Raw genomic sequence first — 13,876 nt, 5'->3', positions numbered from 1 at the left:
TCTCCTCAGCCTTCTTCGTTCCATCCGCAGCCGCAACAACAGCCGTTCCCTGATTAATCTTCCTCCAATGCTCTGCATACTGCTCCAAAAGCGGGGTCAAATCAACAAATGCATTGGCCTTCACAGCATCTCCGACCTTCTTGACCAAAGAGACATTCAACCCACGGATGCTCTTATAAAAAGCCTCTGACGAAACCTTGTCCGCGTACGACAGCGGCGCAGATGGGGGAACAAAACCCTTGGAAAAGGATGCATCCCTGGAAGCAGTAGTGGTGCTGGCAAAGGGCAATCCTGCGGGAACAGAAAACCCAGCGGTTCCGGAGGTGGCGGAGGTGCCAGAGGCGGGTGGCTTAAACGAAGTCATGGTGAAACCACCCTTAGCTTCAGGTGCTGCTGCTGCTGGCTGTTGGCTTCCAAAACTAAATCCTTTAAACAACGCAGGCTTTCCGCCATCACCCTCGCCAGAAGCAGTAGCGCTAGCACCAGCAGCGGCGGCAGTTGAGGAGGAGGAGGATGACAGAGAGAAGGAAGGATTTTGAGCAGCAGCTGCTCCGGCAGTAGGTTTTTGTGAAAATACAGAAGCAGCGGCAGCGTTAGGTTCGGCATTGCGGAAGCGGGATTTGGGCATTTTGATCTGACGCGTAGAGAGAACTTCCTTGTCGGCCATATGGAAGGTGCCCTCACCAACATCGCTGTTGTTTTCAGCGTCGGTGTCGCCGTCGTATTGGTTGAGCTGTGTGAGTTGCCTATCGGCGGAGCGTTTGCCCATGATTGAATTGATTTTCGAAAGGATTGAGAAATGTAAAAATAAAAAGTAATTTTCAAGAGAAAGGAGGGGGAAAAAGTAATTTTTCTTAGGGTTTGGGGTTGGGTTTGGTTGGTTGGTTGGTTGGTTGGAGGTATGATGGAGAAAAAAATTTTCTTTTTTCTTTTGGATGATGTAGGAAAAAAAGGAAGGGAGGGTAGGGTGGGTGTATGTGAGAGAGGCCGAACATTGAGGCCAAATTCGAAACGCGTTCAACAAATAGCAAATAATTAAAGGCAGGGCAGGGCAGGCTTAGCGAAATAGTGGGCGTCATCCCAAACAAAATTTTTTTAGGACGATAAAGGGAAATCAGCCACCAACAGGCTGGGCCTTGTCTGATTTTCCTCCCCTCTCTTTTCCTCCCCTCTTTTTTTTTTTTTTTTTTTTTTTCTTCTTTTTCTCCCTGTACATAAATCCAATCCAATATCTATTTAATCCATCCATTCTGTTTTTGTTTACGTTAATGCACACGGCTGCTTCATCATCACCATCATCGCCATCATCATCACCAATACCATAAGCATCAATCGCTCATTTAATGGCCAGCAGCCTCCAGTCACTTATCTCCGAATACGGGCACCTTGTCGATGGCGACCTAATAACGTCGATCTGGGCCGAGCAACAACACGATCCGACAAAATGCCACAACATCATCCGCATGCTCAGCGGCCAACAGCCAACAGTCACCCACATGGCGCCAAGAAGCATCACTAGCAACAGCAGCGATACTGTCACCACCAATACCACGGCCACCGGCAGCCACAGCGATAATCCCAACTATCCATCCACAACATCCTCTTCACTGAGCGAGCCCATCGAGGCTATTGACTCGCCCAAGGAGCTAGTGGATTTCCTCGAAGCTTGTTTCCCAGAGTGCGGGCGCGACTACTTGTTGAGCAAAGTGGACGAGATATTTAGAAATGTGGGCGGAGAAAAGGTGGATCCCGTGGAGGCATTGGACATGGTCGCTAACTCGTTCTACAATGACCAGGCGGCTGTGGACGGCCAAGAGTATAGGCGCGGAACAGCAGCAATTGCAGATCGCAAAGTGGAAACAGCCTTGGATGCCATTGAGGCGCAATACACCGTGCCTTGTGCGCAAAAGGGCAAGCGCAAAGGGAAGGGCAAAACTCGCGAGGAGCGAAAAACAACAATGCCATCCACGGCTGGCTGTGGGGCGGAGAGCCGCGGGAATGCGTGGGAGTCAATAGGCAGCGATCTCGAATCGCTGTGTGCGATATTCCCGATGCTGTCCATGGGCACAGTGCGGTCCGCATACCATCGCTGCGGGGCCAGCATTGACCGCGCCGTCGGCGAACTGGCGGACCGCGTGGAGCGCACCCAGGTGCCGAAGCCAGCCCCCGGCCGCACACAGTGCATTTCCGAGGCTGCCGTGGCGCAGACCGTGGCCACGCTGCGCGAGCTGTTTGCTGATGTGGACGAGGGTGCTCTTGAGCGCGCGGCCAGGGAAACTGCGGATTTCAACGCAGCCATTGACCGCGTCTTCCAGATCTCCAACGAGCCCAAGGCCACGGCTGAGGCTGGGGCTGAGGCTAAGCCCGAGGCTAAGCCCGAGGCTAAGAGGGGCGGTGTCAAATGGCACCGGGCGCCGGAGCTCTCCCGCCACCGCGTCCAGCCCACCAACGCACCCGCGGACCGCCCCGCAGTGCACGACGTGTTCGACCGCGTGCCGCTTTTGGCTCTTTCGGGAGCCGCGCGCCAGTGGGCATCCGAGCACCGAGCGGATCCCGCGTACTGCCGGCAGCGCGCCTCGGAGCTTCTAGCGCGGCGCAACGAGCTCTACACGAAGGCAGCCTCGGCCTACGGCAGGCGCCACGGGCTCCGGCACCATGGCGGCACCGCACTCTACTACTCCACCGAGGGGCATCGGCTGGATGTGCGTGCGCGGGTCTGGCGCATGCGGGCGGCGCAGGCGAGTGTCGCGGAGATGCGCAGGGCGGATGCCGGCGTCGTGGATTTGCATGGGCTGACCAGGGCGGAGGCTGTGGCCGTGGTGCTGGAGGAGGTCGAGAGGTGGCATGCGGCGGGGAAGTGCGGGAGACTGCATGCTGTCACTGGGCTGGGGAACCACTCGGTCGGCGGGAGGGCTTGTTTGCACCCGTCTGTGGTCAAGGCGCTGAGGGAGCAGGGATGGTGGTTTGAGGAAGGCAGGGGATATGTCGATGTCCTGGGCGTGGTCACGGCTGGTGCGCGCATGCGCTTTGGGGGGGTGAGGAGCCATAGTTGATTTTGCGCAGTTTCTTTTATGTTTTGCTGAATCTTTTTTTTTTCGTGTCGTCTGTGATTCCACCAGCTTTTTCATGTCGTCTGTGGCTCTACCAGCTTTTTTTCTTTCTTTCTTTCTGCTTTGCAATGGCTGACATGGGAATATCGATTACCGGCCGCGCGCCCAACCCTTCAACCGACGCCACGCCCACGGCCACGGCCACGCCCACGGCCACAACCACCAGCATCGACATTCATCCCCAGCAATCGGTCGAAGGCTGGGTTCTCCTTGTAACCAACGTGCACGAGGAAGCGTGCGAAGAAGACCTCCGCGACTTCTTCTCAGACTACGGCAAAGTGCGCAACCTCCACCTCAACCTCGACCGCCAAACTGGGTTCGTCAAGGGCTACGCCCTAGTGGAGTATGCTGAGGAAAAAGAGGCCCTGGCTGCAGTGCAGCGCGCCGCGGGGAAATCGCTTTTGGGGAAACAGGTGGCGGTGGACTTTGCGTTTGTTGAGGACCCGGTGGTCGAGAGTGGGTCGATAAGACGCGGAAATGTGGAGCGCGGTGGTGGAGGGTGTGGAAGGGTGCGCGAGCAGAGGAGAGATCGCGAAAGATCCCCCGACCGAGGCTTTTGAAAATGCAATTTATAATAGAATCAAAATTTACACACGCTGCACTCTTTCTTTCCTCCTCTATTCGCTCCAATAGTAAAAAAAAAATTAAATAAAAAATTACATTATTTTGTTTTATTATTCTGCTCTACCATGCCCCCTTCCCCCACAGCTGCACTTCGGACCCTGTGGTTCGGTCCACACACGATCCCGCTCTCGCAGACATTCCTTCTCACGCCGCTGACCTACGGGCTTGTAAACCTCAAGCCCATCCGCCCCGGCCACGTTCTTCTCGCCACCCGCCTCCCACACCCGCGTTTCTCCGACCTCTCCCCCGATGAAGTCGCCGATCTGTTTCTCCAAGCCCAGCGCGTCTCCCGCGCAATCACCCGCCAGTTTAACGCCCAGTCGCTCACCCTGTGCATCCAGGACGGCAAGGAGGCAGGCCAGACTGTGCCGCATGTGCATTTGCACGTTATCCCGAGAAACGAGGGCGATTTTCCGGATAACGACGACGTTTATGAAAAGCTCGAGCACACGCATAGGATCGACAATGAAGAGAGGACGCCGAGGAGCCAGCAGGATATGGCTGGAGAGGCCGAGATGCTGCGCAAGGAGATTGGTGAATGGAACACCGACACTGATTTTTGAACGGAGCACGTGATTTTACATCTTATCGAAATGAAAAAGAAAAAAAAACCTACCCCTTGCACAGACAGACGATCAGCCATTTTGTCCGCTCCGCTTTCCTGACCCGTTCTTTTCTTTCCTTTAGTCATCTGTCTGCTCTGCTGTGCTCAACTTTATACACACCCACCCCCAAAACAATCCAACGAGTATTATTTTTACCATGTCGTTTTTATTCAGACCAACTACTCTCACTTTGATTCCGCGGACCCACAGCTCGGCATTAACAGCAACAACATCAGCGTCGCTGCACACGGGCCGATCCACCCCGACCATCCTGGGCGCACTGCCCACGGCCGACTCGCGCGTCGGCACCGTGGCGCTGCACCGGGTGCATCTTGTAGTCTGCAACTCGTCATCTGCGGAATGGCCCTCCAGGGTGGAGACCATGAGCGAGCCAATAACAACCCTTGCCCGAGGCTGCGGCAGACTGCCCGGACGCGCAATGGTAACCCTGTCTGACTTCGCCCCAGTCCGTCCACCTTCCCCTTGCTCGTGCTCGTGCAACCCAACCCCCCCTACGGCCACCAAGGTGGTGGATAATAAGGGCAAGTATGATCGCATTGATGTGGCCGTGTTCCCACTGGGCATAGTTGCCAAGCAGCTAGACACCAAGGGTGCGGAGATGCTTCTGGAGTGGTTATCCCGCGACACTATACTGCCCACTTCGTGGTCGACCGACAAGGGGAGTGTGCCGTTTGACCATGCGTGGTTGGAATTGACCAAGAACAGGCATATTTTTGTCTGCACGCACGGATCTCGCGACCGCTTGTGTGGCACACATGGGGGTGCTTTGTTGCGCGAGGTGCGCCGCGTTATAGAGGAGCGCGGAGTGGGTAAGCATGTTGCTGCTTGGGAGACTTCGCATGTTGGCGGGCATAAGTACGCGGCCAACGCTATTATATATCCGAGAGGCGATTGGTACGGCACCTGGTGCGATCGCTGTGGCAAGGGTGTGGACGGTGCAGCGGGGAGTGGTGATTCAGTTGTGGAGGATGCTAGGGCGCTGGTGGATGCGACTTTAAGGGATGTTGTTTGGTGGGACGCGTGGCGCGGCGCTACCAATATGTCCAAGGAAGATCAGATCCAGGCGTGGATGAAGAACACTGCCGCGGAGAATACTGAAATGACTGAGGAAAGGGAAGAGGAGGAAAAGGTTGCTGCCTGGGTGCCTCCCAGCACATTGTCGAGGAGAAAAAGCTCGTAAATATAATAGTTATATTTGGTTTGTAGAAAAAAAAAGAATATGGAAAAAGAGAAACATTTTAGCTGCGCTTTGACTTTTTCTTGGTCGGCTCAGCTTCGGACTCCGAAGAAGAGCTCGAATCAGAGCTCGAAGATGATGAGGACGAAGACGAAGACGACGGCGCCGATCTCTTCTTGCCCTTGGGCGCTTCCTCGCTATCCGAGCTTGAAGAAGAGCTTGAAGAAGAGCTCGAAGAAGAGCTCGAAGAAGAGCTAGAGTCCGAATCGCTGTCGGAGCTAGAGTCCGAATCGCTGTCGGAGCTAGAGTCCGAATCGCTGTCGGAGCTGGAGCTCGAAGAGCTATCAGAGCTGGATGAGCTCGAAGAGCTAGAGCTAGAGCTTTCCTTCTTAACTTCCTCCTCTTCGTCAGAGCTGGATGACGAGCTAGAGTCCGAATCACTGGACGACGAGCTAGAGCTAGAGCTTTCCTTCTTCGTCGCTTCCTTCTCATCCTCAGAGCTCGAATCGCTATCAGAATTGCTAGAGTCTGACGAGCTAGAAGAGCTGGAGGAGCTGGAACTCGAGCTTTCCTTCTTAGCTTCCTCCTCTTCATCAGAGCTGGACGACGAGCTAGAGTCTGAATCGCTGGACGACGAGCTAGAGCTAGAGCTTTCCTTCTTCGTCGCTTCCTTCTCATCCTCAGAGCTCGAATCGCTATCAGAATCGCTAGAGTCTGACGAGCTAGAAGAGCTAGAAGAGCTAGAAGAGCTGGAGGAGCTGGAGGAGCTGGAGGAGTCGCTGGAGGAGCTGGAGTCGGAATCGCTGTCAGAGTCGCTAGAATCCTCAGAGCTCGAAGATTCTTCACTACGAAAAAGAAAAATTAAGATAAAACATTTAGCATCTTTATCAACCTTCTCAAATAAAAAACCACACTTTATTGTTTTACACTCCCGTCTTTCTTATAAGCTTACGTCTTCTTCACGGCCTCGATAAATGCACGCATCGTCTTGTCCTTCTTTGCCGTCTTCTCCGCCTCGTTGACCATGGCTGAGGCGGTTTTCGCAAGACCGAGCTTGACAAACAGAGCGTGCGCAGCAATAAGCTGGTCCTTCTTGTCGCTAGCCATTTTTTGTTGGTTTGTTATGTAAAAAATAAATTGACTGAGTTTGTCTAATGTTTTTTCGTTCGGTAAATTAATACGAATTTATAATATGGTTGCAAGAAAAGGAATCCAACAGTGGCGTGTGACGAGTCTATCCGGAGTAATGGTGCAACAAAATTTTTTTTGCTGTTTTGTTTGTGTGGGTCGACGATCCTTTTTTTGTGTGCGTAATACTAATCTTACTTTTTTAATCAATCAAATCAAATCGCTTCAGTTGCATTCCCCACGCTCAACCCCAACTCGAAAGCCAGCTCCAGATCCAGATACAAATCTAGATCCAGCATCATCTAGAAAACGCATACGCGCTTCAACAATGTAAGAAAATGATCGTATGTATATAATATGGAAGAAAGTGAAAAATCCGAAAACAATAATGAAGCTAACTCAGAGATACAATCCCCGCACTCTAAGCAAAATCATTACGCAGTGATTCATACACCTTCCAAGAGCTGTTGACCTTGAACTCTGGCGGCGCAATGGGGTTATCCACCTGACCGCGGAAAGTTCCTGTGAGCTGTTTGTCGCGAACCATCATCTTACGATCCCAGTCATCAAGGCTGTAACGCACGGCCTTGCCCTCATTGCGCTTCGTCTGTGCGTATCTAATTCCTGTCCCTGTAACCACAAACATGCCCGCGATAACCGCGAACGGAATAAAACTCTCAAATGGAATCGGCATCTCTAATGTGAAACTGATTTAATTGTATGGATTTGTTAAGAAAAAGTGTAGATATTTTTTACAAAAGAGAAGAGTTAAATAAAGCTCTGCTGGTGCTGCTGCCGATTGGCGAAATTGAATGCAAGAAAAAAGTACAGAAAACTCAAATTCGTGCTTTTTTATATCTCATCTATGGTGCGTGAGGCCTTGTAGCGTTTAGACAGGTAGCTCGCTCATGCGTTTTCAAAATAGCTAGAAAGTGATAACAAAATTGAATCACGGGATAACAAATTTGGCGATCGATCAAGGAAATTCAAGCACCTGTTTGTCCAAAAGTATAATTATAGAATAATTATTTCCAGGTCCTCTACCCACTTCGTAGTCGCTGGTTTTACCCAATGGGGATTGAGCTGCCAGGTAGAGTAATAGCTGGCTTGATGTAAGGAAAATGATAAAAATGATCTAGTCTTGTTGCACTTGGGAGCAGCGCTTGGTTTGGGCGCAGCATTTGGATCAATTGACGGTCTGCCATGGTGGTTGTAAGCTGGGTGACACTCACCAAATTTGCGACGATACAACAATAGCAAAATAAAATTGCACCCCGATGCAATGTCGCGGTTCCAACACCTGAACTCGGTGTTGGACTCGATTTTTAAATATATAATTGCTATTTATTGTTTATGAAAGCTAAAAAATATCATTGGTTGACTAGCAATTAAAGAATTTTCTGTTGCGACTGCGCCACAATGGTTGATATATGTGTAATGTGTAATGCTTCTCAACATTAACGTAACAACTTAAAAACCTATTCAACTTATTTCTGGGCCAATGTTTGCAAACCGTCCCTTCTTCGACTGGTGCAGTTGTTCAGAGATCGTCGTCCTCCATCTCCTCGTCATCGTCATCATCATCGTTTGCCTTCTCCGCGTACTCGACAGCCTCGTCAAACACGTCCTGCGGAACATGGGTGTGCAGGCCATTGGACTCGGCGCAAACCCACGAAGCTCGAGCTCAAACAGCTTGTCCTTCGTCTCATCATGCACGGCATAAATAATGCGCGCTGCCTCTTTCAGGGCATCGCGCACAGACAGATTATCCAGATCGAGCTTCTCAATCTCCGTCTTGGCCGCCTGCTTACCCTTTCCAGCAGCGCACCCGCGGTAACCCATGTACTGACCCGAAGGCTCAATCATATAGAGCTGCGGCCCGTCAACATCCACCGTGGCCAAAATAGTGCTCACGCCAAAGGGCCTGACAGACGAGTAAAGAGTGTACGCCTGGATATACATACCCATGCGCTCGGCAATGATCTTGGCTGGAATATTGGCCTTGTATGTGCCATGGTAGTGGCTGGCCTCGTCGCGGGTGCGCTTCACCAAGTGTCTTGTGTCCGACATCCACCCGGCAGAGGCCACGCCAATGTGTCTTCCGGCTGTCATGATGCGCCGGTTGGAGTGCGGGACCAAGAGACGCGAGTGTTTAATCTTCTCAACTGCCAGAACCACGCCGCCTTTGACACGGAGCCCGATGGCTGTGCCGCTGTTATCCACCGCCTTTTCCGCATACTCCACCTGGAAAACACGCCCATCGGGCGAGTAAGTGCTGACCGACAAGTCGTACTACAAAACAAGAAAAGCAAAATAGCAGTCGAGATTCAATAGCGACACGACGGATAGAAAAAGAAAGATTTCTAATTAGCAACTTTTGTCTTAGCGAACTTGGAGGTCAATTCCTGACTGCCGCACAAAGTTTTATTTTTGAACCGCTTCTACAATACGTACACCTGTACCAATAGACGTCATTTTGCTGCTGTTTAACTTTGCTTTGGAAAAATAGAAATTATAAAGAAATTAAATGCGGTTGAATGAATTTAGTACACGAGCAAAAAAAAGAAGGAAAAATAGAAGTGAAAAATATGGCAAGCGCGCGGCTGGTCTAGCAGCTTTTTTCTCTTGCCTTTTCATTTTAGTTGAAGACGTAAGCGCTTCAGAAAAAATAAAGCCAGCACTTGAAGAATTAAAAATTGGCAGACCAAAATTTCTGCATCCGACTGACGTATACACAGCCAAAAAAGTGCATTTTTATGCACTTTTGGCCAAGTGTCCCCTGTGGCACCTGGCAGACCGATTGCCCCCTTTTTGCGCACAAGCAAAAAAATTCCAAAGAGAATGACAGAAAAAAGGACATGTCACAGATCGGAGAACGCCTGCGAGGTGCCGATGCCAGTGATAAACCCGCACCAGATGTACTCCCAGACCGAGAAAACCATGCTTCCCTTGTAGAGCCGCACGTGGCAGGCAACAGGGGTGACAAAGCCAACCATAGACGCAGCGACAGCACCTAGAATAGGCACGACCTTAGAAATGTCCGATACAAACAGAGCACAGAACACCAAAACCAGCATCGGCAGACTGCAGAAGCCGACGCGACAGAGCCGCTGCTTTGTGGGTGGCAGGCTGGGAATAATGGGCGACTTTGCCAGATCGCCGTACATGGTGTAGCTGACTACAGCGACACAAAGGTAGATCAAAGCAATGAAGGATGTGGCTAGCGAAAGCGTCTTGGTCCACTGCTTGGGAAGTCCTATAGATGCCTCGAGAGCGAGCCACTTTAGGTTGCCACCAAAGCTGAAGCAGATAGACGCCAGGGAAATGGGCGCCAGCTTGAGATCAATTGCCTTTGTCGGCGGTCTGGCATTCATGTACCCCATGTCGCTAATGCCCAATCACACAATGATGACGACAGTCGCCACAGTGGTCAGCGTGCCAAATAAGCTGAATACAAACACGTCATTCACCTTGCACGCCATGAAAATCACCGCCCACACTAGGAGCGCTGAAAACGCAATCCAAAACTGCACGCCCAGATGATCCATCAACATGCCAGCCACCAGCGAGTGATTGTTGATTTCCGCAAGCGCAATGTATATCCCGACGACGCCCAACAGGTTAAAATCCTTGAGCATCCTCACTACCATGCGGCCACCCCAGCCAAAGGCCGCCTTGGTAACCTCGGAGTACAATTTGAGTTGCATCCCAGGCGTGCAATACATTATTGATAATGAATTTTGGAATTTCCAGACATTTATAGCGAAATAGTTTTTTTAAGCGGGAGGTTTTTAAAAAATCAAAGAGGTTTCCTAATTTTTTAGCCTAAAATATCAGAAAATCCAGATTTTTAAAGATGCGGGAAAGTATTTAGGATTTGTGTCTGACTGGTGCTTTGGCTGTGAGTTAAACGTGACGCTTAATGATGTAATTATATTCATCCAACTCTGTCGCAGCAGAAGCAGCAGCAGGAGGTAGCCGCAACAGGCGTTAATATAATTCTGGCGGTAGAAAAACCTCGCCAAATTTTATACCACAGCTTGCTCCAGTGCACAATGGAAGACTGCCTGCAAACCTTTAGGGCCGACAGAACCAGGCTTAAAATGGCGAAAAAGTGTCATCAGGCAGACGGAAGTGGAATCGCGACATGGCTGCGGTGCTAAACTTTCGCATAATCCTTAATACCCTGTTTGCAGGTAATCGGCCTCCCCATTTATTGCACAAAAAGGCATCATCAGAGTCGGCTGAACCCGAGTCTACAGCGACGCTCAAGCCAGAGCCAAAGCCCAAGCCTAAGCGTGTGCGCAATAATACATTTGCCCCTGCTTCTTCTCTTTGTAAGAAGCAGCGAACTGGATAATATCGTCAACCATAGTGGCCTATTGCTACTAGTTTCTAAACACTGTGGGGGAAGGATGTTGGTTGGAAGCATATTTGTAGCCTCATTTCTTATAGTGTAGAGGTACTTGATCAGGATTTCGCCACTGTAGGCTGAGATTGCAGCTGCCAACATAATGTAGAAAACGCCGGCCCAGCCGCCCTGCTTGAGCGCATATGGCAGCTGAAGTATTCCCATGCCTGCAGTGATGCACACAATGTGAAAGGATGTCTCAGTGCTGCTGCTCTGGTTTCGCGCGTTTGCATTTTAGTTTCCGGGGTCTTGTCTGTTGTATTCGCCCAATATGGCCGCGTATCCTGGCGCGTCCCTGGTTGCAGAGTCACTGCTGTCTCTGCCGCTGCCAGTGCCGCTGGCCAGTAAGGGCTGTGTATGTGAGCTTGAGTTTGGTCGTAATAACATTGTTGCTGTTGAAAGATAAAATAACAAACAGGCGGGATAAAACGGAAATACAAAATGAAGAAAGCGTATTTCTTGTCTGTGCCATCGGGTCTAGGCAGGCAAATAATTATAACTGATTCTGCCGCTGACCATGAGAGAGCGCGCTGCCAGATACAATCAGCCGATCAGCCAGTATTTGGGTGGGCTTAAAGTGGGTCGATTCCTCGACTTCTTACTAAATGGATGTTTGCTGATACAAACGGAATAAAAAAGTATAATTTTCAAAAATTTTAAATAGAAATTAGTCAAAAATGATCTTTACAGGCTTGGCATTGGTATCAACATCCTTGAAGAACGCGCCATACGAGTCGTGCTGCTTCTTCTTGACAGTGGTGCCAAACTTGAGCAGATTTTCGGGGACCGCCATGTTGGCACCTTTGAGCATGTTGATCAGCTCGCCTGAGTGCGCCTTGTCGAGGTCGGTGAAGAAAGTGTACGCGACACCTCTCTTGCCGGCACGGGCTGTGCGTCCGCAACGATGGGTGTAGTCGTCAATGGTTAGGGGGAACGTGTAGTTGATGACATACTCGACATCGGGGACATCCAGGCCGCGAGCAGCGACATCGGTGGCAATGAGCAGGGGGATGCTGCCACTGCGGAACTGCTCAATGGCGTCCGTGCGCTGGTGCTGCGCCTTATCGCCGTGAATGGAAACGCAGTTGTAGCCCTTGCCCTGCAGCATGCTCTCGATGCGGCTGGCCTCCTTCTTATACAGCGCAAACACCAGGACGCGGTTCTTGCGCGATTTGTGGTGCTTTTGCAACAGCTCAATCAGCCTGCGGTCCTTCTGATGCCGATCCATGACCTCGACAATCTGGTCGACACGTTCGTTAATAGCAAGCTCATCGGATCCAATAGAGACGCGGACGGGGTTGCGCAAGAAGGTGCTAGCAAGAGTGCGCACGCTCTTGGGCCAGGTCGCGCTGAACATGACTGTCTGGCGGGCTTCGGCGGGGCGGAGCATGCTGATGATGTTGCTGATGTCCTTCTCGAATCCCTGGTCCAACATGCGGTCAGCCTCGTCGAGAACCAAAAACGAAACTTCGGACAGATCAATGGCGTTGTCATTCTCGGCCAAGTCAATCAAGCGGCCAGGCGTGGCAACAATGATCGCGGGCTTCTTGCTCCTCAGCTCCATGTTCTGCTTTTGCTTGGAGTCGCCACCGTACAGGCACACGGAGGTAATGTTCAGAGCCCTTCCGGCCTCCACGCACTGCTCGTGAGTCTGCATGGCAAGCTCGCGTGTCGGCGAAACAACGAGGACCAGGGGCTTGGCGCACTTTTGTGCGCGGTGGCCGTACTTCTCCTTCAAAAAGTGGATGGCTGGCAACGCAAACGCATAGGTTTTTCCGGATCCGGTCTCGGCAATGCCAATAACGTCGCGCGCAGCAGTGACCACGGGCCAGCAGGCGGACTGGATGGGCGTGGGCTTGGAGAACTTTGAGCAGGCACTCATGAGCTCATGGCCAAAGGGAGCCTGCTTAAAGTCTAAGAACGGCATAAAGGAATCATCGCCAGTGACGGAGATGTTGTGCTTCTCGTAAAACTCCTTGGCCTGCTCAATGGTGACTGCGGAGGCAGCAACAGGCTTCTGGGAAGTATCCTTTTTGTCCTTGGAGTCCGACTTGCTCTTCTTGGCCGGCTTCTCCTTCTCGGCCTCTTCGGCCTTGCTGCTGTCCTCCTTGTCTGCGGCATCGTCGCTGCTGTGTTTCCGCTTCTCCTTCTTCTCCTTCTTTGCCTGCTTCTTCATGGCCTTCATGGCAGCCTTGTCCTTTGACGAGGTCTTGTCGATAGCGGCAGCGGCCTTAATGTTGGTATCAGGCATTCTTTTGTATGAATAAAAAGTATAAAAGTGTTCGAAAGTACAAAAGACAAGCAAGTGGAAAGGAACAAGTGTGAACAGCAAGTAAATAAAGAAAATCAAGGTTTTTTCGCACAATATATTTTTACATTGACCAAAAAAAAAAAAGTTTTTTGCTATTTAATATTTGGCGATTCATTGATGCAAATCGAATCAAGCGATATTATCCCCGCCAGCGATTTCGGGCCAGCCGCCATAATCATCAGCGCATATGTGGCACTTTGCGGTCTGCGAAGCGGATAAGCTTAAGCTTGCCTTTATATGCATTTTATATTTTTTGTTTAAAAAAAACCTCTTTTGCACAGCTCCTCAAGCATGCTCTCTTCGAATTCACGGCTATGGCTGCCGCGGGCCTACCACGTGCTGACAGTGCAGCGCAAATTCAGCAGCAAGAGGCCAGGACTGGGTCTCTCAGAAACGCTCAAAAGCGTGATAAATACTGGCACCCCAGGAGACAACGTCAAGGTCACCGGCTGGGTGCGTTCAGTGCGCATGCAAAAGCGGATTGCCTTT

The 13,876-nt window shown here is 51.0% G+C and overlaps 3 protein-coding genes across 3 annotated transcripts; 1 reads left to right on the top strand and 2 right to left on the bottom strand.

Moving 5' to 3' along the window:
• Nucleotides 1-3,265: 3,265 nt before the first annotated feature.
• BX661DRAFT_135768 (uncharacterized protein) lies at nt 3,266-3,556 on the top strand (the record flags this gene model as incomplete). The annotated part of the gene is made up of 1 exon (XM_051532664.1): nt 3,266-3,556. A coding segment is annotated over one exon (291 nt), but the record flags the coding sequence as incomplete, so codon positions are not given.
• A 3,170-nt stretch (nt 3,557-6,726) lies between these two features.
• On the bottom strand, nt 6,727-7,870 carry BX661DRAFT_208281 (uncharacterized protein; the record flags this gene model as incomplete). The annotated part of the gene is made up of 2 exons (XM_051538676.1): nt 6,727-7,372; nt 7,734-7,870. The coding sequence occupies 2 exons, from the start codon at nt 7,868-7,870 to the stop codon at nt 7,087-7,089; spliced, it is 423 nt and encodes a 140-aa protein (XP_051388492.1). The 3' UTR covers nt 6,727-7,086.
• A 2,914-nt stretch (nt 7,871-10,784) lies between these two features.
• On the bottom strand, nt 10,785-11,518 carry BX661DRAFT_190603 (uncharacterized protein; the record flags this gene model as incomplete). The annotated part of the gene is made up of 1 exon (XM_051537648.1): nt 10,785-11,518. A coding segment is annotated over exon 1 (294 nt), but the record flags the coding sequence as incomplete, so codon positions are not given.
• Between the last annotated feature and the right edge of the window lie 2,358 nt (nt 11,519-13,876).

This window comes from Kickxella alabastrina, assembly GCF_025024165.1.
Source record: "Kickxella alabastrina strain RSA 675 chromosome Unknown BX661scaffold_78, whole genome shotgun sequence".
Lineage (NCBI taxonomy): Eukaryota > Fungi > Kickxellomycota > Kickxellomycetes > Kickxellales > Kickxellaceae > Kickxella > Kickxella alabastrina.
The sequence above is the reverse complement of the archived record's forward strand: the minus strand, read 5'-3'. Positions and strand labels throughout refer to the sequence as shown.